This window comes from Bos taurus, chromosome 1 (genome assembly GCF_002263795.3).
Source record: "Bos taurus isolate L1 Dominette 01449 registration number 42190680 breed Hereford chromosome 1, ARS-UCD2.0, whole genome shotgun sequence".
NCBI lineage: Eukaryota > Metazoa > Chordata > Mammalia > Artiodactyla > Bovidae > Bos > Bos taurus.
In genome coordinates, this window is record NC_037328.1 from 29343818 (window position 1) to 29369078 (window position 25261).

Here is a 25261-nt window from a genome sequence, read left to right on the forward strand (position 1 = left end):
ATTTAGGTCAAAAGTCATTAGTCTCCATGGTTGCTCGGCAGTGGCTCTGCACCACAGTATCACTACTGAAGGTCACTGATACTTGCTGAGAAAATGCGCTATGATTTTCAGGTTCCTAATCTCTAAATAATACATTTGAGGTCCTTCTGCTACTGATTTAGAAGCAAAACTAAGACAGCTAAGTCATTTTTTCAGGAACCTATCATAAGAGGTGGGTCTCTGACAGTCAAAATTAAAATGAATACTTCCACAGTTTCACATGAGGAATTGCACAGCTCCAAAGAAGCAAAAATTTCCTTTCTTTTTTTTCAATCTCTATTCAAGCTTAAAAATCCTTCCAATTTTTTTTAATAACACAATGACAGGGATTGACAATGTAAAGAGTACAACCCAGTATGAGGGAATGAGGGAAAGGATGTGAGGAGAGAGCTACAGATTTCCAAGTCTGGCAATAAAATGGACAAAGCCTCAAGGCTAATCAGTGAATTCCAGCAGACCTGCTTGGGACCACTGTCTGGATAAGCAAAACAAACAGTGCCATAAACCTTTTACAGATTTACTACATTTCCGTTAACTCCCCTACAATACAAAATGATATTCAGTTGTGTTATCTGTGGCATAAGAAAGAAAATCACAACAAATTAAATTGCAGTTGCTTTAAACGTCTATCTTAAGTGACAGCTGCTTCTTAGTGTAATACAATTTGAACTTAAAATGAATAGTTTAGGTGTGATCAAGATACAGAGAATGTTGAAATATGTTATAATCATTCACACTTGGGGCTAGATTTAACTATTTTAAAATAGAACTTCTCTAAGAAAACCTCTAACTTGATAAAAGAATAAGATGAATAATGTTCCTTCTTTGTATAAGTAAATGGTGAGCTTAATAAAGTCACTTTAATGGACAAAATTATGAAAATGTCAAAAGAAAAGTGCTGAAAAACAACCAAAAACAGAATAATTTTATAGACATTAAGAATGAGTGAAAAACCAAAACTGAAACCTAACAAAAAGTACTGTATTATCCAAACAGCATATATTTTTAACACGATAGTTACAAAAAAGCAACATGAGGCTAGAAAATTATTATTTATGTCACATAGTTCAAAATCTACCTTCTAGCATTAACAGCATCCCCCAAAATTCCAGAAAGTAAAGATGCTTCCCTTTAAAAATAATCCCATTAAGCATTATCACAAAACTCTTTAATCCTGCACAACAACCAGGGCCAGAAGTTGGTTCATATATTGAAAATATTGGTTAAATCAGAGAATGATTATATACACTGTAAAAAATTACACATACATAGCACAAATCATACATATTAAAATGTTTTAAAAGACAAATATAAATATTCACTCCCCTTCTGATATAAATTACAGCTATTTCTTTAAGTTTAGGTCCTTTGATTAGGATTTTGTATCATATGAACCTATACTTACAATGCAATGCTTATAATTTTTAATTTCCTTTGGATTAAAACAGAATGAAAGCTAAAAGGTACATGCAATATAATTGGCATATGAAATCATCAGATTTATATCATTTTTTGCAATTCACTGTGCATGCTTAATTCACAGTAACTTTCTAACTTGTCCTTACTGAGATTTTTCCCAGTACTTGATAATTTTCTTTACTGTCACACTCACAGTTCATCACTTTACATAATATTATATTACAGAATTCTAATGAAAAGAATAGGCATTCACAGGATTTGAGGCAGATGGGAAACTGGCTCATTATAAGCACACAAAGCAACTGGCAAGAGCAGAAGTACACACATGAAGTAGATCCTTAGTCTACTCCCCATGCACGCTCAGCATCCTATGGGAAACAGGCAGTATCACTTACAGTGAGCGTGTCAAGCAGAAATAAAGTCTAAGAAGTAGATAATGATTAAGTAAATCTCCACTGTACATCTATTCCATTGAAAATGTACAATTCATCAGTGAACACAGATAAAAGCGATGGGAGACTCAATATCAGACTAGCGAGCTAGAGAACATTCTGACAACTTTCTACAAAAATGCCTATTAGCTAATTAGTTATTTAAGTTCACATACATCAAAGAGTTTATTTTTCAGCATTGGTGCTGATTTAGTTAACAGTTCTAAAGCCTTCTACCTCTGCCTTGTAACTTGCCACTCAGTCACCAAAATAAACAGTATCGAGTTCCCCAGACTACTTTGGAAATTCACTTTCTAGAAACTTGTTGTGTGAGTGCTCAGTCATTCTGTCATGTTCAACTCTTTGCAACCCTGCGGACTGTAGCCCAACAGGCTCCTCTGTCCATGGGATTTTCCAGGCAAGACTACTGGAGTTGGTTGCCATTTCCTTCTCCAGGGGATCTTCCAGACCCAGGGCTTGAACCCACATCTCTTGTGTCTCCTGCATTGGCAGGCAGATTCTTTACCACTGTACCACCTGGGAAGCCTTCTAGAAACATCACCATTTCCAATAAGCCAAACTGAAGGGAGCTAACTAACAAAAATGCATTCAGAGAGGACCCATGGGGAGTGGAAAATGTCTACACTGCAAAAGACTCTTTGAAGTTCCATCTGAATCCTAAGGTCAGTAGACATTTCAAAGAAAACGTCTTAACAATCTCTGTTGGAGCATTACCCTACCTGGCACCCTCTGCTCCTACAGGAAAGACTCTAAGATATCAAAAACTCTGGCAGATTAACACTTTATATTTTGAAAATGTGTTATTTGCCAGGGGGGTCATTTATGTTATTATTCCTTATTTTTTATAAGTCTCCACAAAATCAAATTCTGCTTCCAGGATCACTGATATAAGGCTTAGCCAAATTATTTGGTTAATGAAATGGAAGTGAGACCACATTAGCCACTTTTGAACTGAAGCTTTTAGAGCCATGACAGGTTCCCTCCACTGCTCTTTTTCTCTGTCACCAGATTGGCACATCTCACACAGGGGCTGCTCCATCACCCTGGATGCTGGAAAGAATGTGACACTTGGGACAGAGCCATAGCTGACAATTGCAGCCAACATGAGCAAGAAATAGACTGTGTTACTGTAGGCAATTAAAATGGTGGCGTTTTTTTGTAACAAGCCATACCACAGAGAAAGTGAACACAACCACCACAGATTTAGCTGAAGAAAGAGAATACAAAGGAGGTTGACATCAGAACTCTACCTTCCAACCAGAAAGGACTTCTAAACCAAAAAAAATAATAATCACTATTTTTCAGATCAACGTTTTTCAAACTATTAATATCTATGATGATAGGCCAGTTACCTTTCCTTTTTCAAATTTCCAATCTATTCCAGACCAATATATAAAGTATTAAAAATGAATTATTAGAAAATTGAAAGAAGACTTTCAAAATTTAAGCCCCAGTATTTGTATTATCATTATTAGATTCAACAGAAATAAAATTCATCTGTCAAACTGCTATTAGGTTTCTAAATGTGTACTCCCAATTTCTGAGAATATATTACTGTAAACCAATTACAGGACACAGAACCACACTGCTCCACAGAGCACACTTTGAGGAGCACTGTTTCAGAGCATGTGAAATTAAGAAATATAAATGCTTTTGTGATGATATAAACTTCTTGGTACTTGTATAAGTGGAAATTAAATTGTAGACAAATTTTGCCCAGAAAATAAGTAAAAATTTTCTTTATTATCTTTCCCACTCTGCAAAAATATCTGTGGTTCTTTTTTTCTATAGGCATAAAAATCAGGTATTTTTTTTTCTTTCCCTTTTCTTTTTCAGTCTATCAATGATAGACATTTAGGTTATTTGAAAAGTGCCTAGCTCCAAGACTTAGTAATTTTAAATGAAATGTTTTCAGTTATAGCGAATAGGAACCCAATTATTTTATATTGACATATGTAGTTTACTGCCTTTCTCTCTACTTATTATTATCTAGCTACTGGAAAGCAGCTAGTTTTCTTCAATTATTTAGCAACCTGCAATAAACATGATTTAGTTCTAAAATCCCAAGTATATTTTAAATCACATTTAATTTTCTAAAGAATGAATCTTTCCTTTATTAAAGATAATTCAAAGTTTCAGAAACTCATCTCAAGCCATTAAAGTAGCTTCTGTCTGGCTCAGAAATACTTTTTGGGTGGTAAGATTCCAATCTTGATGAATGTCATTATATATACACTGTCCTGGGTGGCTGCAGCAGCTGCTAGCTGCTTAAAAAAGCTAGTTAAAAGAAAAAAAAAAAAAGACTAAAAGGAAAAGAAATGATTGTTTCATTTTCTCTCAAATGAAGAAAAATATGTGTAATATATTTAAAGTGAAGGTGCTTTCCAAGTCTTAAAAATGTGGATGGCAAAAGCCAGAGCTACTTCAGTTTGGGCAACACTGAGACTATATCAATTGATTTTTGCAAGACCTTTTAAAATTAATAGCATTTTTTAAATAAGAAAAAGAAAGAACTTTTCAAATTAGAGTAATTTTTCCATTAAGATTTCTGTAGCACTAAATGATGTATAAAATGTCTTCACATTTGCAATCTAGTTAGTATCTACAGCAACCCAGTTAGAGAAATAAGAGGAATATCATCGCCTTTATCCCTACTAAGCCAGATGAAGAGCCAAGTTTCGAGAGCTCTACTTGGGTTCAAACTCAAAATGCCATTCTTTTTTTTTTTTCCTCTACACACCAACTCCTGGTAATTCTTTCTTAAAGACCATTTATATTTTACAACAGTAAACATTTGTACCTAAAATATTTTCAGGTCAGTTGGCAAAAAAATATGCTAGAAAAACATAAATTTACCAGCAGTTCTATGAGTACAGAAAAGGACAGTGCAATTTCTACAATGATTAGAAGACGAGAGAGACATCACAATATGCTAACATAATTTGACTACTGGTATAATTTCTTATAATACAGAATTAAAGTCGACAGTCTTTAATTTTCATTTCATCTGAAAAATTATCAGTAGTAGATGGTTAATGATTTTAAAAATTGATTCAAGATTTCCTTTTACTATTTTCCTATTACTGTAAATATAAGTAACAGTCAATTTATGCCTTCACAGAAATAAGGTTTTTATATTGGTTTTTGAAGGTATGTTTTACATTATCTTTGGAAGTATAGGTAAGAGGTAGGTACAAAAGCAGTGTTTTAAATTATATATGTATACACTTTCATGATAAAAACATAAGTAAAATTATGTTACTTTTTACATCACTGCTGCTGCTGAAAAAAATAGGTTTATTTTAGGTGATATTTTAAGTATATACATAAAAGTTAAGCTTACTGTTACATTAGATGACAAAGTAAGGAAACAAATTCTTAAAAATGATCATGTTATAGTTCAAAGTTATTTCCACAGAATCTTTTGTTTACTGCTGTTTCAATTTAGCTGATAAATATGAAGTTATATGAATACAGTTAAATGCTTTTAAAAACATTTTAATGTCATTACCTAAACACCTAGAATAATTTTAATTAATCTTCATTTGCATTTCCTAATTTTAAAAAATCAACTGTAATGTTTTTAGCTAGTTAACACAAATTGTATTTCCACTTCAGTTTAGTACGTTTATACATTGGAAGACTTACTATAAAATCAAACACATTTTTGATGCTGAGAAAAACCTTAACAAAGAAAAATAACTTTCTTCTTACTCAACTCTTTGACACATGAAAAAATAGATTTTTACGTAAATAAGGGAAAAATAAAATAGAGAATTCCTTAATTGTGTTTTTTAAAAAGACATGTTTAGTTCAGTAATGTATATTTTCAGCTATGCTGTCAGTATCATCAAAATTCTGTATTATACAAAAGTCATATTAAACTTATACTCAGGTGTAACATTCTCTCCCAAAGACATACTATTTTTAAATGCATTATTAATCTAGAATTTTGGCCCTACTGTCAACTTGAAAGTTGCTTTTATTTATTTTTAAGCCAAAGCTCTTCAGTGAGAAAAGTTCAAGATCCCACATATAAGGAGATCCTGAGAGGCTGCACAGATTCTTTACTGTCTGAGCCACCAGGGAAGCACCTCAGGATCTCCTTATATTTGAGATCTTGAACCCAGGGTTTGATTCCTGGGTCAGGAAGTTCCCCTGGAGAAGATGCTAGATATTGGAGCTACCCACTCCATAATCCTTGCCTGGAGAATTCCATGGACAGAGGTTATAGTCCATGGGAATGCAAAGAGTTGGGCATGACTGAGCAATTAAAACTTTTACTTTCTGAGACCATATGCATGACCAAAAAAAAAAAACCTTCATCTAGATAAGTAGATATATTAGACATTTAAATTTTCCCAACATACTGCTTGTTAATTATTTTAACAGTTAACTATATTCTATCATACTTCCTATCTTCTATCACAGTTTCATTTATATTAGACATTCCTATCTCTCAGGTAAAAATAAAGGTCCACAGATTAAATCTGATATTCTTCCTACCCTTAGAAACTAAATAAATACTGCCTGATTGAAAATAATTGACAAAGTATTGTTTCAAGTACAAGGAGAGATTTTAAATTATGTGACATGTCTTCACAAAGAATAGAATTTTCAAAAATCAAATTAGATTTTTAAAAGTTAAGCTACTTTACACTAAAATAGGAACTAGATAATTTTTAGTGTTCTCTTTACAAAAGACTATATAAATTATTATACTTTTAATATTTAAGCATTCAAACTCCTTAAAAATTTTAAATACAATTTCCAAACATACACATGGCTCAACTGGATTTACAATGCACAACTATATAGCTACCAAATATAGTTTCATATAGTTTCCCATATTTCTGTATCTCTAAAATCTGTTTAGTGGATTCAATCATAAATATGTTACCAAATGCAAGTACCAAGTTTTAACTGAGAGTCTTATAGTACTTTTTTTTCTTGGTATATGTACATAAATGTACATAAAAATCTAACAAACATTCTCAAGCAATACCTCTCAATAAATGGCAGTAAAAAAAAACTAATAAAATATAATGTCCAAAAGCACCTTGATTAGAGGTTGATGCAAAACAAATCTATTAACAAAAAGCTAGTAGTCAACACAGTCACTCAGAGAAGATGGGGAAATAGTCATGTTTATATACAAGAAAAAATTATAACAATGTTAACAATTTAAGTGAAAAGACTTATAGCTTCAAAATATATTTCATAATAATCACCTGGCCATGTTAATCTGAATCAGCAGATCACATGATCTTTCTTAAAACATTCCCTAAAGTTTTCACTAACTTCTCTAGAAACACAGGAAGCTTATGTCATCTAATTTTGGGAACGACATAAAGAATAACTTACAGTCCTTTGACCTGTTCTTTTCAATAATAGAGCCACTAAACAAAGGTGGCTACTGAGTGCTTAAAATGAACTCAGTGTAACTGAGAAAATAAATTTAAAGTTTTATTTAATTTTAATTACTTTATTAAATGTAAAATTTAAAACTACCACTCAGTTGAGTTGCTAGAACTTTTAACAATGTTTGGAAAAATTTGGGTATGCACTTTAAACTGCAAATTGCATTAAGTCTAAATATAGATCAAGTATTTCCAATGAAAAAATACCCACCAGATTTAGAAGAAGCAATACAAAAGAATGAAAATATCTCACTAACAAATTTTACATTGGTTACATGTTAAAATATATTTTGATATACAGGATTAAATTTAAAAAAAACCTATCATTATTAAAATTCGCTCCATTTTTCTCCTTTATTTTTTTAATATTACCATGAAAAATTTTAAATTATATAAATGATGCTCATTATATTTCTATTGGGCAGTGCTGCCTTAGACTATATACATAAAATCAAAAAATTTTTTAAAGTTAGGTTACTTAAGGTATTATTTGCACACAGTAAAACTCACCCTTTTATACGTTTACTTCTATAAATTCTGGCAAATGTATACAATCACGAAACCAACACAATCACAACATAAAATGTTTCCATTACCCCAAAAAATGTCCCCTGTTTCTTATCAACCTGTCAACTCACGCCTCCTACCCCCAAACCCTGACAATTCAGTTTTCTGTCCCTATAGTTTTAATCTTTCCACAACAGGATAGCATATAGACCTCTGAGTCCAGGAAAATCAAAGTTTAAAGACCATACTATACCATGGTGCTAGAGGATTATTATTATTTGATATTTCCTTTCCTTGTATTATGAACATTTTGCCAAGGCTTAGTTTTCCAGTTATTCCTTTTTCAAAACTGAGTTTCTTTCCCTGTCACTATTACAGTAATTTATTTATACTTATAGAATAAAACTGAGAAGATTATATATTAGTTATGTACTTACAAGGCTTCTACTAAACTGTAAGCTAGAAGCCTGACTTGTAGAACTACTACACTTAATTGTCTAGTGAAATTAACAGTGCAGATAATAAGGCTGAGAAGATATGTCCCACTGTTATTAAAAAAAAGAAAGGAAAGGGAAAAAACAAAGAATTGACTGATGAAGAAGTTAACCCTCTAATTTAGATGTTTACATTTACTGAGGTCTCAAAAAAAGATTAGAGGATGCAAGAACTATGATGCCAAATAACCAGGAGCAAATGGTAGTAGAGACTGAACCTAAACCAAATTTTTACCTAAATTGGTATTGGTTTTGTCAGAGCTTGCTAACAAGGTTGAATAAATTGGGAGTACTCTGCCTAACACAATTTTTCTCACAAACTCTGTTATTTCTGGTACATGATTATATAGAATATAAAGTTTTAAAAAATACATGTATCACATCAAATCAGAAATACTTTTAGCACATAAAGGCAAAGACTCAAGAAACTCAACGGGCTCTATCTGAAAAGTAGAATATTTGTAATCGATAATATTCATAAAAGTTAAATATATAACATCTATGTTTTAAGTAAATAAATGAAATGCTACAACTGACTTTAATGGTTCTAAAATACTTACTGAAGTCTCCAGTAAGAAAAACTCCTTCAGCTCCTGGGGCCCATTCTTTGCAGTATAAACCACCATCAGCGCATCTGTGGACGCCAAATGATTCATAACCTCTGGAAAACCTATCAATACCACCTTCATTCTCTCCAATGTCGGTCAAAGTCTGGTTAAACCGCTTATACCTTTGAAAAAGTGCAAAAGAAAGGAAATTGTAAAATCAAATAATCTTCCAGAAAAGCTGCTGTAATTAAATATCTGTTTTACTCTCATTCAGGGAAAAAAAAAAAAAGATATCATTAAAGAGGAATGATGTGAATAATTTCATTTATTGCTAGAAGTTACCTGGTAAGATATCATTCTTACATCAAATACACTGAACTAATCCAACAAACTTTTTTTTGTAATTTCAAGCATTATGGTATAAAAGAAAACATGATAGTTACGTTATTCCATGAATATTTTAAAATCAGCATTATAGCAACTTCTATGTCAAGACAGTATAATGAAGGAGCATTCCTACATCTATAACTTCTAAAACACTGAAAGAAAATACAGTTAAAAACCAGCAATAAAAATAAAATTACCCTACAGCAGGTCTTGCATACTTTTCCTGTTAAAGGGCAGATAGGAAATATTTTAGTCTTTGCTAGCCATCTGGTTTCTGTCACAATTACTCAACTGTGTCTCTGAAGCATGAAATTGGCCACAGACAATATGTAAATGAATGGGTGTGGCTGTGTTCCAATAACACTTTATTTACAAAAACAGGTGGCAGGGCCAAATTTGGCCTATGGGTTATAGTTTGCCTAGTCCTGCCCTACAGCAACTAACCATGGAAAGAACATTCATCACCTCAAACTATGAAAGCCAGCGGCCATGAGAAGAAACTAAAGATTGCTTTCCAAGCAGGATCAAGAATAATACATGGCTGCTCTTGACCCTCTCCCAGACCTCCAGAGCCCACAGTTAGGACTGGTACACCAAAAATATATTATTACTTGCACTTATTACCCCAAGTCTGGGGAGAAGCAAAGTAGAACAAAACTGGCAAAACTAGAGAAGTGAACCATGTGGCAGGTATTCTCTGTCAGAAGTGAAAGTTCCAGAACTGTGCAATGAATTGACCAATGCCCATAAACTTCCCTGTGCTTCCCCACACCCTGAGGGGTAATCAATAAAAGTCCCAGAAAGATAGTCATGAATCCAAATAGAGGTATAAAGGAAATACACAAAATATCAGAAGCTAACTAATGAAAAACACCTCAACTGAGGTGAACAGAAAAATAATCTTTATACAAATGTTTCACCCTGTTGTTGCTTAGTTGCTAAGTCAGGTCTGACTCTTTTGCGCCCCATAGACTTTTGGCACCCACTCCAGTACTCTTGCCTGGCAAATCCCATGGACAGAGGAGCCTAGTAGGCTGCAGTCCATGGGGTCGCTAAAAGTCGGACACGACTGAACAACTTCCCTTTCAACTTTTCACTTTCATGCATTGGAGAAGGAAATGGCAACCCACTCCAGTGTTCTTGCCTGGAGAATCCCAGGGACGGAGGAGCCTGGTGGGTTGCTGTCTATGGGGTTACACAGAGTCAGACACCACTGAAGTGACTTAGCAGCAGCAGCAGACTGTAGCTCGGAGAAGGCAATGGCACCCCACTCCAGTACTCTTGCCTGGCAAATCCCATGGACGGAAGAACCTGGTGGGCTGCAGTCCATGGGGTCATGAAGAGTCGGACACGACTGAGCAACTTCAGTGAAAGTGAACTTCACTTTTCCTTTCATGCATTGGAGAAGGAAATGGCAATCCACTCCAGTGTTCTTGCCTGGAGAATCCCAGGGACAGGGGAGCCTGGGGTCACACAGAGTCGAACACGACTGAAATGACTTAGCAGCAGACTGTAGCTTGCCAGGCTCCTCTGTCCAAGGCATTTCCCAGGTAAGAATACAGGTGTTGGTTGCCATTTCCTTCTCCAGGGGATCTTCCCAACCAAGGGATTGAATCTGCATCTCCTGCAGGCGGATTCTTTACCACTGAGCCACCAGGGAAGCCCATTTCACACTGTACTTCAACATAAATAAAAATTAATTCAATCATAATAAAAGCTGAGAGATTATATTAATATGATAGAATAATAGGATGAGAAGTAAAAGGAAACGTCAGACCTAAGGAAATAAAAAGAGTAACAAAATATATCATTAGAAAAATAATAAATTAGAATTGGCAAGGAACTAAGTGTACATGCAACAACAACAACAACAAATTAGGTAAATGAACAATTGGAACTTGATATGATTAGAAAAAAAGACAAAGAGGACTTCCCTGGTGGTATAGAGGATAGGAATCTGCCTGCCCATGCAGGGAACATGAGTTTGATCCCTAGTCACATTTCAAGAAAGAAATGTGAAAGAGAAAGAAAGCAATGGCTTACCTATTAAGATATTGGAATCTAAGTTTAAAAATTGGACCTCTAAAATCAAAATAACTTCAAAAGGTCAAAGTTATAAGTATTAAATTAAAAATAAACAAAACCAGGAGTTCACAGTAAAAGAAATACAAATGGCCAGAAAACACATTGAAAAGACACTCAAATTCAATCCTAGATTTCAAAGTTCCATTTTCCACTTAAAGACCAGTAAGATGTGATAGTCTGTGCAGACAGAGTACAGGTGCAGGAAAAAGACATTTCCAAATACTCTTTAACAAAATATAAATTAGATAACTATTTGGCATTAGCTAGCTATGAAAATTTCTAAATCACAGTCTTCAACCAAGTAATTCCATTTCTAGAAATTTACCCCTTGAATATATCACACAAGGAAGTAAAAACATCTACATGTACAGTGTAATGTACAGGTAATCATTATGGCATTATTTAAAATACCAAACCATAGAAAATACCTACCTGTTCAACAAGAGAGGCTGGTCAAATTAACTGTGGAACACACAAACAACAAATTACATGAGATTCATTATGAAGAATGAGGTAGAATGAAATGTACTGATATGAAAAGATGTCCCAAGATAGATGGCTTAGGGAAAGAAGTTGCAAAGCAGTTTTCCACAAAACATCTCTTTGTATAAAGAAATATTCATACAGCTACAGATGGCAATGTAGATGGTATTTTCACAGGGCCCCTTTCCCTGCACCAGGGGTTGGATTCCAGTGGGCTGGGGCGAGCAGGGGCCTTAAGTTCCTAGCCCCACCATGCTCTCACATTTACTTCAAAGACAGGAAGAGGTACAGCGCAGAATCTGATCAGTGGAGTGCAAAGCCTATGGGTATGGTAGGTTGTGAGTGGAGTATTTCAAATATGACCCCCTTTTGTATTGTCTATATATACCCAACACATACAATACACATGCCTGCCTGTGAGTGCACATCCCCATGGTTTTATGAAAATGCAAATTATATTTACTCTATTACTTGAAACAAATTAACTTTTAATGAAATGATGTAACTCCAGTATCACTGGCAGTCTTTACTCCAGAGGACGCAAACTGAATTACTGACAGGAGCCAGGCAGGTAGCATAAATATGAAGAACTGCTCTCGCATAAGAAACACAAAGAACAGCATGATGATAAAAGAGTAACCAATGAGGCTAGCCTCAGAGTATGGAAAACAAAGTAGAAAGGAGCTCAATTGAGATGGGGAGGACAAAACCCAGGGAAAATTGACAGCATCTGTTTAAAAGCTCTAGCCTATTGTTACAAAAGATTTGCCACATCAAGTAATTATTCAAGAATGAAAAATATTCCAGATTTTTCTATGAATCCTCCCTAATTTAACATCAGCAACTATTTCAAAATACTTTAAATACTGATCTAGGCAAAAGAAAAGGCAGCAGAAGAAAACCTCAGTCTATAGCTCTAATAAGAGATTTGTATGCGAACTCTCTCATACTCTAAATTCTATGAGAAAATGATTTTTACCTCTTAAAGATACAATTCGGCTATAACTCTCAATGTGTGGAAACTCTAATCCATATGAGATGCATAAATAACAACATTTAATGATCTAATGGTATAAAACAATCAACAAAATAAATCTGGATAGAAGTAACAAAACTAGAAGAGAAAAAATAAGTAAATCTGGACTTAGGGTAAAAAAAAAATACATACACATATATTATCATAAAACAAGAAAAATTACTGATTCTTTTTTTAAAAAGCTATCAACTTTTGGAGGGCAAATAAATGTGGCAATAATTTTATTGTCAATGTGGTTATAATATCTTTAAAACACAATTTTAGATTTATTTAAAGTTTAAAAAATAATCCTTCTTAAGACATTTCAAAAGATATATACAAATGTGCCATTTACTGAAAATTGAACAGAAATAGGATTATAGCATGATATTACTTTAACTAAATATCTTGACGTCCTCAAGGTCAGCCCTAAAGCTTCTGATACAGAAATACACATTCCACTTTGAAATCACTGTGGCTCAAAAAAGAAAACGCCTGAGGATATAGCAAGCTCATCATGCCTGTGCCCTCTCCTACTACAGTCGTCTCTCTTAATATTTTGCTATGAATTTATAGGATATTTAAAAACTGGGTCAAATTCTTGGTAACCAAGAACATAAAATGAGTTAGTATTGTAACTAGCATTTTGTACAGATATAAAAATATTATAAGATTTAATATCTTCATTGATGTTTTTAATCCTCTTTGCAGAAAGAAAGAAATAGAGGCACAGATAAATATGAAAGTTGCTCAAGGTCAAGAAGGTAATAAGCAACAGAGATGAGGTATTAGTTATCACAAAAGGTATTTTTAAAAAATCAGGAGACATAATCTCAAATTAAAAGTCACATTTCCTCTTAAAGAAAGCCCCATAACTTTAATTCATAAAGTTATTAATCTTATAATTAAGAGGATCTGATAAAGCTCTAGAAATAAACAGTGTAGGTTCAAATTCTAACTCTGTTACATAGTATATGTAACCTTGAACAAATTACTTAACCTCCCTTTTCCTGAATTTCTTCCCGTTAAGTAGGGGAAATCTGATAGTTTATAAGGAATCAAAGAAATGACACCAGGAGTCATCCCCACAGTAACCAGCATATGCTCAATAATTTTAAACTGTAGCTTTTCACCACCTCAGTGAGAAGCACTGCTGTATTATACTTTTTAATTTATAATATCTTAAATTACACCACTTATTTAGATTTAAATATGCATGCTAATTATTAGTAAACATTAAGGACTGTTTCTCCTTAAATTTCCAAAGCATTTAAGAATATTTATATTTTCCTGCTATGAAAAGTTATAAATATAGGCATACTAACACATAACACATACTAGGTACTCCAGATTAATCTGAATGTGTAGATTATAAAAAGTTTGGAAGAAAACTAAGTAAATTGGATAGCCTAGGGGAAAAAAAGTTACTTTAGGGAAGTAGTTAATGCTTGGTTTGGAAAAAAAAAAAAAGAAACCAGCTAAAAACCTTTGCTCTTTTGTAAGACATTTCATCTTAGATCCATACTGAAGTTCTAATTTCAGGCAAGGTTGTGAACACTGGAGATATGTCAGAGGAGATGGATCATACCTTATCTGGAAACACCTAAGATGTAGAATTCTTTCTCAAGTGCTTCTGAGTGGGTCTGAAACACAATGAACCCATGGGGGAAGTTCCTTCCATGCTAGCTTAATTCTTTTCAAGATTTTATATAGTCATCTGTTTCCCAAAGGAGATTTGGAATAGAGGCAAGAAAAAGCACAGAAGTAAAAGCTCAACAGGAATTTTTAATAAACTAAAAAAGGGGGAAATAAGGTTAAAGGAGAGGGGAACTGAATATTTTTTTGGAACAAAAAAAAATTGCTTTTTAAATCACCCTTTCAAAAGACTTCAAGGTGACTGGCAGAAATTTTCTTCTTCAAGCACAAAGTACCTGAAATATATAGACTTCTCTATATATTAAATCTGTCAAGTGAAAAGTAGGCATTTGAGACTTTAAAGTGAATAATTTCTGTCCCTCAATCAAGGATAAGTATTCAACAACAACAACAAAAAAAAAACCCACAACATATTTCAGTTTAGTTCAGTTCATTTCAGTTCAGTTCATTCGGTCATTCGTGTCTGACTCTTTGCGACTCCATGAACCTCAGCACGCCAAGCCTCCCTGTCCATCACCAATCCCGGAGTTCACTCAAACTCATGTGTATCGAGTCGGTGATGCCATCCAGCCATCTCATCCTCTGTCGTCCCCTTTTCCTCCTGCCCCCAATCCCTACCAGCATCACGGTCTTTTCCAATGAGTCAACTCTTCGCATGAGGTGGTCAAAGTACTGGAGTTTCAGCTTTAGCATCATTCTTTCCAAAGATCGCCCAGGGCTGATCTCCTTTAGAATGGACTGGTTGGATCTCCTTGCAGTCCGAGGGACTCTTCAGAGTCTTCTCCAACACCACAGTTCAAAAGCATCAATTCTTTGGTGCTCAGCTTTCTTCACAGTCCAACTCTCACATCCATACATGACCAATGGAAAAACCATAGCCTTGACTAGACAGACCTTTGTTGGCAAAGTAATCTAGGTTGGTCCTAACTTTCCTTCCAAGGAGTAAGCGTCTTTTAATTTCATGGCTGCAGTCACCATCTGCAGTGATTTTGGAGCCCAAAAAAATAAAGTCTGACACTGTTTCCACTGTTTCCCCATCCATTTCCCATGAAGTGATAGGGACCGGATGCCATGATCTTCGTTTTCTGAATGTTGAGCTTTAAGCCAACCTTTTCACTCTCCTCTTTCACTTTCATCAAGAGGCTTTTTAGTTCTTCTTCACTGTCTGCCATAAGGGTGGTGTCATCTGCATATCTGAGGTTATTGATATTTCTCCCGGGAATGTTGATTCCAGCTTGTGCTTCTTCCAGCCCAGCATTTCTCATGATGTATTCTGCATATAAGTTAAATAAGCAGGGTGACAATATACAGCCTTGACGTACACCTTTTCCTATTTGGAACCAGTCTGTTGTTGCATGTCCAGTTCTGACTGTTGCTTCCTGACCTGCATATAGGTTTCTCAAGAGGCAGATCAGATGGTCTGGTATTCCCATCTCTTTCAGAATTTTCCATAGTTATTGTGATCCACACAGTCAAAGGCTTTGGCATAGTCAATAAAGCAGAAATAGATGTATTACAGGGTAAAAATATTTATTGTATGCCAATAATTGAAGAACCTCTCTTTGATAAGTTTATCAGTCCAAGAGAAGACTGTTCAGCTCAGGACAGGAAAGGGGTGAGATAAGCAAATGCTAACAGAAGAATAAATATAACAATAGAAAAACTAATGGGATAAGGCAAGATTTAAAAAGGCTCTAAAAAGGGGCTGGCATTTGTGCTATATCTTAAAGGATGAGTAGTATTCTTTAGCAATTAAGGGACAAGACAGAGAAGAGCTTTACACGTGTACAAATTAAGGCGGTCTTTGTGGGCACGAGGACTAGCTTTATGTAGCTGGATAGGAGGAGGCGTAGAAATGTAGAGTTAAATCAAGATGGAAAAGATGACTTTCAGTTATATAATAAATTAAATGAAAAATAAAAACCTTTAAGACTTTAAAGAGGAGATAACTGATACTATCAGAGACAGTCTTTAAAGGGAGCAGTTTGAAGGATGAATTTTAGTAGTCAGAATAATATTAACAAAGTCTTTATTAAACAGACTGAACATTAAAATACCAGAGTCTGTGAACTCTCTTGTTATACTGGTCAATGAAAATAATTTTAAAAGTGACAGTATAGTAGACATGGTTTCTTATTTTTGAATGCTTTCCTTATATTTAAATGTTTATATGTACTAATCAATAAATAAATGTATAAATTTTCAAAATTTCACCTAAAATTTTAGTGACACTTCCAATCCGTAATTTAGCATACACTCCAATCTTAATCTTTCAGGAAACAGTAAAAATGGGACCATTTAAATAAAAGTGACAAGTGAGAAGGGGTAAACTCATCTATTTATTCCACAAATATTACTAAGCATCTACTATACACCCAATGCTATGCGAGTCACTGAGAACAGAGATGAAAGACAAAGCCCATGCCTTCAAGACATTCTTTGTTAAGTGTGGGAAATGGTAGAGAGAAAACCAAGGACTGAGAAAGCATTCTGTAAGATGAAGATTTATATTCAGAAGATAGAAGCAGCTAGGTGATAAATACCACAACGACAGGAAAAATTATCTGTTTCGCACACAGATATACCTGCTGCTGATGCTGCTGCTGCTGCTAAGTTGCTTCAGTTGTGTCCGACTCTGTGCGACCCCATAGACGGCAGCCCACCAGGCTCCCCCGCCCCTGGGATTCTCCAGGCAAGAATACTGGAGTGGGTTGCCATTTCCTTCTCCAATGCATGAAAGTGAAAAGTGAAAGTGAAGTCACTCAGTCGTGTCCGACTCTTGGCGACCCCATGGACTGCAGCCTACCAGGCTTCTCCATCCATGGGATTTTCCAGGCAAGAGTACTGGAGTGGGGTGCCATTGACCTAGTCATTTAAAATACTAGCACATATTAAGTACTTAGCAAATAAATACTTAATGAGTACCTACTATTTCCCAGACTGTGGTTAGGGAATGGTGATAGGATGGTTAAATTTAGATTTAAAATTAGGATTATTACATCTGAATTTGCCAAAAAAGGTCCGTATAGTCAAAGCTATGGTTTTTCCTGTAGTCATGTATGGATGTGAGAGTTGGACCATAAAGAAAGCTGAGTGAGCACCAAGGAATTGATGCTTTTGAACTGTGGTGTTGGAGAAGACTCTTGAGAGTCCCTTGGACTGCAAGGAAATCAAACCAGTCAATCCTAAAGGAAATCAGTCCTGAATATTCATTGGATGGACTGATGCTGATGCTGAAGCTCCAACCCTTTGGCCACCTGATAGGAAAAGTCAACTCATTAGAAAAGACCCTGGAGCTGGGAAAGACTGAAGGCAAGAGGAAAAGGGGATGACAGAGGACAAGATGGTTGGATGGTATCGCCAACTCAATGGACTTGAGTTTGAGCAAGCTCTGGGAGATGGTAATGGACAATGAAGCCTGGCATGCTGCAGTCCATGGGGTTGCAAAGAGTTGGACATGACTGAGTGACTGAACAATAGCATCTGACCTTGAATTCCAATCCTACCTCCTACCAGCTATAACTAAGACTCAACATCTCTATCTAAATAAGAATAACAGAACACATTTCATAAGAACCAAATGATAATGAAATGAGATAATATACCTAAAAAGCTTAGTATAACACCTTTCACAAAACATGACGAATAAGCACACTGTTAGAACAATAAGATTGTTGGATTTGAGAGCAGCATAGAAAAATCAATAGCCTCTTCAAATATAAGAAAGATATAATCCATCATAACTGTACAAGACTCATTTACTATGAGGCATATATCCTTCATAAAGTAACCAAAATTGAAAAAGACACATGTATGACAATGTTCTATGCAGCTCTATTTACAATAGCTAGGACATGGAAGCAACCTAGATGTCCATCAACAGATGAACAGATAAAGAAGCTGTGAGATACACACACACACACACACACACACACACACACACACACACACACACAATGGATTATTACTCAGCCATAAAAAAGAATTCATTTGAGTCCATCGTAATGAGGTGGAGAAACATAGAGCCTATTATACAGAGTGAAGTAAGTTAGAAAGAGAAGAACAAATATCATATCATATACTATCATATTCCATATATGCATATATAGAGATTCTAGAAAGATGGTACTGATGAACCTATTTACAGAGCAGCACTGGAGACACAGACATAGAGAACAGATTTATGGACAAGACTGGGTGGGCAGGAAGGAAAGGGTGGGGTGTATGGAAAGGGTAACATGGAAACATATATTACCAAATGTAAAATAAAATGGGAATTTTCTCTATGACTCAGGGAATCCAAATGGGCCTAGGTAACAACTTAGAGAGGTGGGATGGGGACAGAAGTGGGAGGGATGTCCAGGTGGGAAAGAACAAGGGCAAATCTATGGCTGATTCATGGTGATGTTTGGTAGAAACCAATACCATGCTAAAAGCCATTATCCTTGAAAATGAATAAATTAAATTTTTTAAAAAAGAAGGCAGCTGAGTGCCGTAGAATGAATGCTTCTGAATTGTGGTGCTGAAGAAGACTCTTGAGAGTCCCTTGGACAGCAAGGAGATCAAACCAGTTAATTTTAAGGAAATCAACCCTGTAGGACTGGGTTGGACTGGAAGGACTGATGCTGTAGCTGAAGCTGCAATACTTTGGTCACCTGATGTGAAAAGTCGATTCATTGGAAAAGACCCTGATGCTGGGAAAGACTGAAGGCAGGAGGAGAAGGGAGCGACAGAGGGTGATATGTTTGGATAGCATGGATATGATGGATATGATGGTGATATGGTTGGATAGCACAATGGATATGACTGTGAGCAAACTCCAGGAGATAGTGAAGGACAGGAAGCCTGGTGTGCTGCAGTTCATGGGGTCCCAAAGAATCAGACATGACTTAGTGACTGAACAACAACAACATGTGTTCCCTCAGTTCCACTTTGGTCCAGGCTTTGTACACTCATTTGACTGGCCCTGTGAAAGTGTGGCTTGCAAGGAGCTCCTAAAAGAAGCCAAATACTATTAGGTTGGTGCAAAAGTGACTGGGTTTCAGACTGTGAATTTTAAATCTTTATAACTAGGCTCAAACACATCTTTATTAATTAAAATAGGAATCATTCCAATCAACACATTTTTTCCAACAAAAAATAAGTTTGCTTACTCCTATAGCATAAAAGTATGTGATTCAGGATTTGACAAATTCTTGGAAAGCATTTTCTGCCTCCTGGGTTTTGGAAATGATTTCCCTGCAAAAAGTTGTCGAGATGTTTGAAGAAGTGGTAGTCAGTTGGTGAGAGGTTAGGTGAATATGGTAGATGAGACAAAACTTTGTAACCCAATTCTTTCAACTTATAAAGCATTGGTTGTGTGATGTGTGGTTGGTTGTTGTCACAGAAAAGAACTGGGCCCTTTCTGTCGAATAAAGCTGGCTGAAGGTATTGCAGTTTTTGGTGCATCTCATCCATTTGCTGAGCATACTTCTCAGATGCAATGGTTTCACCAGGATTCAGAAAACTGTAGTGGATTAGACTGGCAGCAGACCACCAAAAAGTGACCATGGTCTTTTTTTGGTGCAAGTTTGGCTTTGCAAAATGCTTAGATGATAAAGAATCTGCCTGCAATGCAGGAGACCTGCATTTGATCCCCGGTTCAGAAGATCCCCTGAAGAAGGGAATGGCAACCCATCCAGTATTCTTGCCTGGAGAATTCCATGGACAGAGGAGCCTGGTAGACTGAAGTCCATGGAGTTACAAAGAACTGGACATGACTGAGCATCTAACACATTTTAGTGCTTCTCAGTCCAGCCACTGAGCTGGTCATCACCAGTTGTCATATAAAATCCACTTTTTGTTGCATGTCACAATCCAACTGAGGAATGATTCACTGTTGTTGCACAGAATAAGAGAAGACAACACTTAAAAATGATGATTTTTTTTGATTGCCTCAGTTCATGAGGCAATCCACTTATCGAGTTTTTTCACCTTTCCAATTTGCTTCAAATGCCAAATGACCATAGAATAATTGATATTGAGTTCTTGGCCAACTTCTCATGTAGTTGTAAGAGGATCAGCTTCAATGATGGCTCTCAACTGGTCATTGTTCAACTTTCCATGGCCAGCCACTACAATCCTCATCTTCAAAGCAATCATCGCCTTTGCAAAACTTCTTGAACCACCACTGCATTGTATGTTCATTAGCCGTTCCTGGGCCAAATGCATTGTTGATGTTCGGAGTTGTCTCCGCTGCTTTATGACCCATTTTTAACTCGAATAAGAAAATTATTTAAATTTACTTTTCATCTTACATAATTTCCTTAGTCTAAAATAGATAGAAAGTAAACTATGAGTAATAAGTCATTAGCAAAACACTTTAAAGTGAGAAATGCACATTAAAATGATGTATAACATAACCACATTTATTAAGAATTAGTACTCCATTATCAAATGGCTAATTTCAACAATGTAAAAATCACAGTCACATTTGCACCAATCTAACATAACATGCAGATGACACTACCCTTATGGCAGAAAGTGAAGACGAACTCAAAAGCCTCTTTGCAAAAGTGAAAGAGGAGAGTGAAAAAGTTGGCTTAAAGCTCAACATTCAGAAAACGAAGATCATGGCATCTGGTCCCATCACTTCATGGCAAATAGATGGGGAAACAGTGGAAACAGTGTCAGATTTTATTTTGGGGGGCTCCAAAATCACTGCAGATGGTGATGGTAGCCATGAAATTAAAAGACGCTTACTCCTTGGAAGGAAAGTTATGATCAACCTAGATAGCATATTCAAAAGCAGAGACATTACTTTGCCTACAAAGGTCCGTCTAGTCAAGGCTATGGTTTTTCCAGTGGTCATGTATGGATGTGAGAGTTGGACTGTGAAGAAAGCTGAGCGCCGAAGAATTGATGCTTTTGAACTGTGGTGTTGGAGAAGACTCTTGAGAGTCCCTTGGACTGCAAGGAGATCCAACCAGTCCATCCTAAAGGAGATCAGTCCTGGGTGTTAACCGGAAACTGAAACTCCAGTACTTTGGCCACCTCATGCGAAGAGGTGACTCACTGGAAAAGACCCTGATGTTGGTAGGGATTGGGGGCAGGAGGAGAAGGGGACGACAGAGGATGAAATGGCTGGATGGCATCACCGCCTCGATGGACATGAATTTGAGTAAACTCCATGAGTTGGTGTTGGACAGGGAGGCCTGGCGTGCTGCAATTCATGGAGTCGCAAAGAGTTGGACATGACTGAGCGACTGAACTGAACTGAACTGAATATAACATGAAAGTGTGGAGAAATAAAGGCCAAACTTTTAAAAGGATAAACTTTGACCAATAAGAGAAAATGGGAAATAATCCTCATGTAAATCTCTCACCCTTGCTTCTGTAGGTCCTGTGTGAGTAAACAACCAGCTTTATAAAGAAATACATTATCTCACATAAGACACTGATTGATTGACTTGGATATTATATCACGTTGCAGTGTATGAATCTACAAAAAGTCAAAAGAAAATCAGGGTATGTGATAACCCAGTCAAGACACAAACTGCTCCCAAAATGAAAGGAAGACAATTCACTTCCATCATCTCATTTCTATTCAAACTGATAGTAAAATGCATGAACATGATTTTTAACTCAAGCAGTTTTTCTTACTTTTATAAACCTTACCAATGCCTATGCTCTACGATTTGGGCTTAGATGTTAATGAAATGAGTTCTTTAACATATAGAACTAATCTAAGACTAACTGGTATGGGTCATGTATTATGATTCAGGCATGTTGACACACTATAGAAAGGAATGAATTTAGAAATAAAAAGTTAGGTTTTATTGCTACCCTCATTAGCAAACTGACCTTAGATTTTTCCCTTAAATGATCTCAGAGTTTCAGCCTGCCCATTTATAAAACAGAAAGATAATACCATTGATATGAGGACTACTACTGTGATTATATAAAACTAGCCAAACAAAAATTATTTTATGGTATGCCTCATCTTCCCTTTTTTAAATAAGAAATTAAGGTATTTCTAAGTAGAAAAAAATAAAACATTGAAAAAATTAGAACAGTTACATCATTCTAATTACGTGTTGTGCTTAGTCCCTCAGTCGTGTCTGATCTTTGTGACACCATAGACTGTACCCACCAGGCTCCTCTGTCCATGGGGGTATTCCAGGCAAGAATACTGGAGTGGGTTGCCATGCCCTCCTCCAGGGGATATACCCAACCCAGGGATCAAACCCAAGTTTCCTATATTGCAGGCGGATTCTTTACCATCTGAGCCACCAGGGAAGCTCCATGCTAATTATAATATAATAAGAAAATATAAATGTTAATTCAGTTACAAGCAAACAGTAAGCATGTTACTAATTTTTAACCTTTTAAATAAAATTTTATTCATCTTTCACCATCTCTAAAACACAATCAAATGCACTAAGAACAATCTGATAAATATATCCTCAGAGCATATGTAAGAGCAAATAGTTGATTTCTTATTTTCTGATGTTACAGAATAAAAGCTATTTAAATAACTATTTTGTTCTTACTTGGCCAAAAGTTAAATGCAATTTGGCTATTTTGTATCTCAAATTAATTATACATATATATATATATATATATATATATATATAAATTAAGATTATATAAAAATCATTAAATCTATCTTTTTTGGAAAGAGGAGGACAAGGCCAATCCAAACTGTTAACATTTAAAAGTGAGTGTTGCTACCATTTAAAATTGTGTCCTGAAAGTAAATAATGCCTGTTATTTATTAAATGTTCTTTCCTAATTCTGGTACTGGGCCACAGAGGTGAAGGGGTGGAAGGAGGTCACCACTGACATCCTTCCAAATCTAAATCCCATAGAACCCAAACCATGAAATGTTCATATTCAATTAATGAAAAGCTAGAAATAGTTTACTTGGTGGTATTAGAAAGCTTTACAATACTCTCTATTTTAATAAAAGTAAGTTTTTTTAGAATTCAATGTTTAGAATTATGGAAATGACATTTAATGACCCAACATAAAGAACCTACTATATAGCCATTAATATAAACATATTTTGACTTAACAGATTAATTAATTAGAATAAATTAACAAAATGTAGTTAGAAATTAATTTTAATCACCATGTCTTGTCTCTTGGCTGCAAACAAATTAATAATATATTGCCCTTGCAGTTTACCAAGGTATGATTAATGGTCAGTATTAAAATTTCTGGGGTCTTCTGGCAATGTGAAAACCTGACTGCCAAACTAGAAAAGAAAAAGTCCTCTGAATGTAATAAATCAGAATTACTGAAGGGAAGCCCTGTGAGATGGCCCATCTGGTCAGGCCTGGAAGTGTCAAGCATTGTCCCAAACACTTTAAGCAGCCAGCCTCTTTATCAGCCACCCTCTTTCCAGTCACACTCCTGTTCACGTCTTTGCTACATGCTCTGCTGATTACCTTGGAAAAGGGCAATGTTGTAACTGTTCAACTGACCTTTCAGTTTATTTTCTCTTGTGTAATATGAAACATGAAACAGTCTTAGTCTACTGATTTTTAGGAAGAATACTAACTTACTGTTTCAACAGCTCTTGGCTCAAATAATACTCTGTTCTGTGGTCAGGTTTCTCTGCTGGGAAAAATTACATGGCAAAGACCAACGGTTTGGGCTACAGAGATAGGGGCTTGAGGTCTTCAATGATGCAGACCACAATCTGCACAACAACTGCACACAAGCACACAACTCCTGAGTGTGTGCGGCCAGCCAACCTGAGGAGATGCAAGTCCAACCTTTTAAATTACCAAGACAAACTTGTTCTTAATATGATTCACTGCATCAATAAATAGATTAAAAGCAATGATGGTTATGTCTTTTGTCTTTTAATATGAATGTCACTGTTACTCAAATACTGTCAAAAATTCTATACTCCCCCAAATAGAGAAGGAGGTTAAGGAATCAAAAGATACAAGATCAAGACAGACTCTAAGGTACTAGGTACATGAACTTCAGGAGGATAACCACCCAAGGCTTTAGCTTCATCTTCTGTAAAATGAAGAAGCTGAATTGAAAGGTACCGTCCCCTTATAGCTCAGTTGGTAAAGAATCCACCTGCAATTCAGGAGACCCTGGTTCAATTCCCGGGTCAGGAAGATCCACTGGAGAAGGGATAGCTACCCACTCCAGTATTCTTGGGATTCCCTTGTAGTTCAGCTGGTAAAGAATCCACCCAGTTTGATCCCTGGGTTGGGAAGATCCCCTGGAGAAGGGAAAGGCTACCCACTCCAGTATTCTGGCCTGGAGAATTCCATGGACTGTATATAGCCCATGGGGTCACAAAGAGTCGGACATAAATGAGCAACTTTCACTTTCACTTTTCACTTTCATCCAGGTATAAGGACCTGTAATAGCTCTTTACCTGTAATGGTAAAGAATCTGCCTACAATGCAGGAGACTTGGGTTCAATCTCTGGGTCAGCAAGATCCCCTGGGAAAGGAATGACTACCCACTCCAGTATTCTTGCCTGGAAAATCCCATGGACAGAGGAGCCTGGTGGGATGCAGTCCATGGGGTCACAAAGAGTTGGACATGATTGAGCGAATAACACACACACAATCCATTCTCTAAGTTTCGTTGATATGAAGTTGAGTCCTAATTCCTCCAACCAAGAAAGGAAAAATGGCACACTAATACAAAGGTTATTTTGGACATCTACATACACAGAGCATGTATATTTTACCATGCACAAGTAAAATAATTTTAAATGTATCATTTATCCTAAAATAAA

At 35.8% G+C, this 25261-nt stretch overlaps 1 protein-coding gene across 1 annotated transcript in view; it reads right to left on the reverse strand.

The window, feature by feature from the left end:
- The window catches only part of GBE1 (1,4-alpha-glucan branching enzyme 1), a 310897-nt gene that overhangs the window by 235977 nt on the left and 49659 nt on the right, over positions 1-25261 (reverse strand). Inside the window, 1 exon segment of the mRNA NM_001122729.1 lies at positions 8892-9061. Coding sequence (NP_001116201.1) covers positions 8892-9061 — 170 coding nt within the window.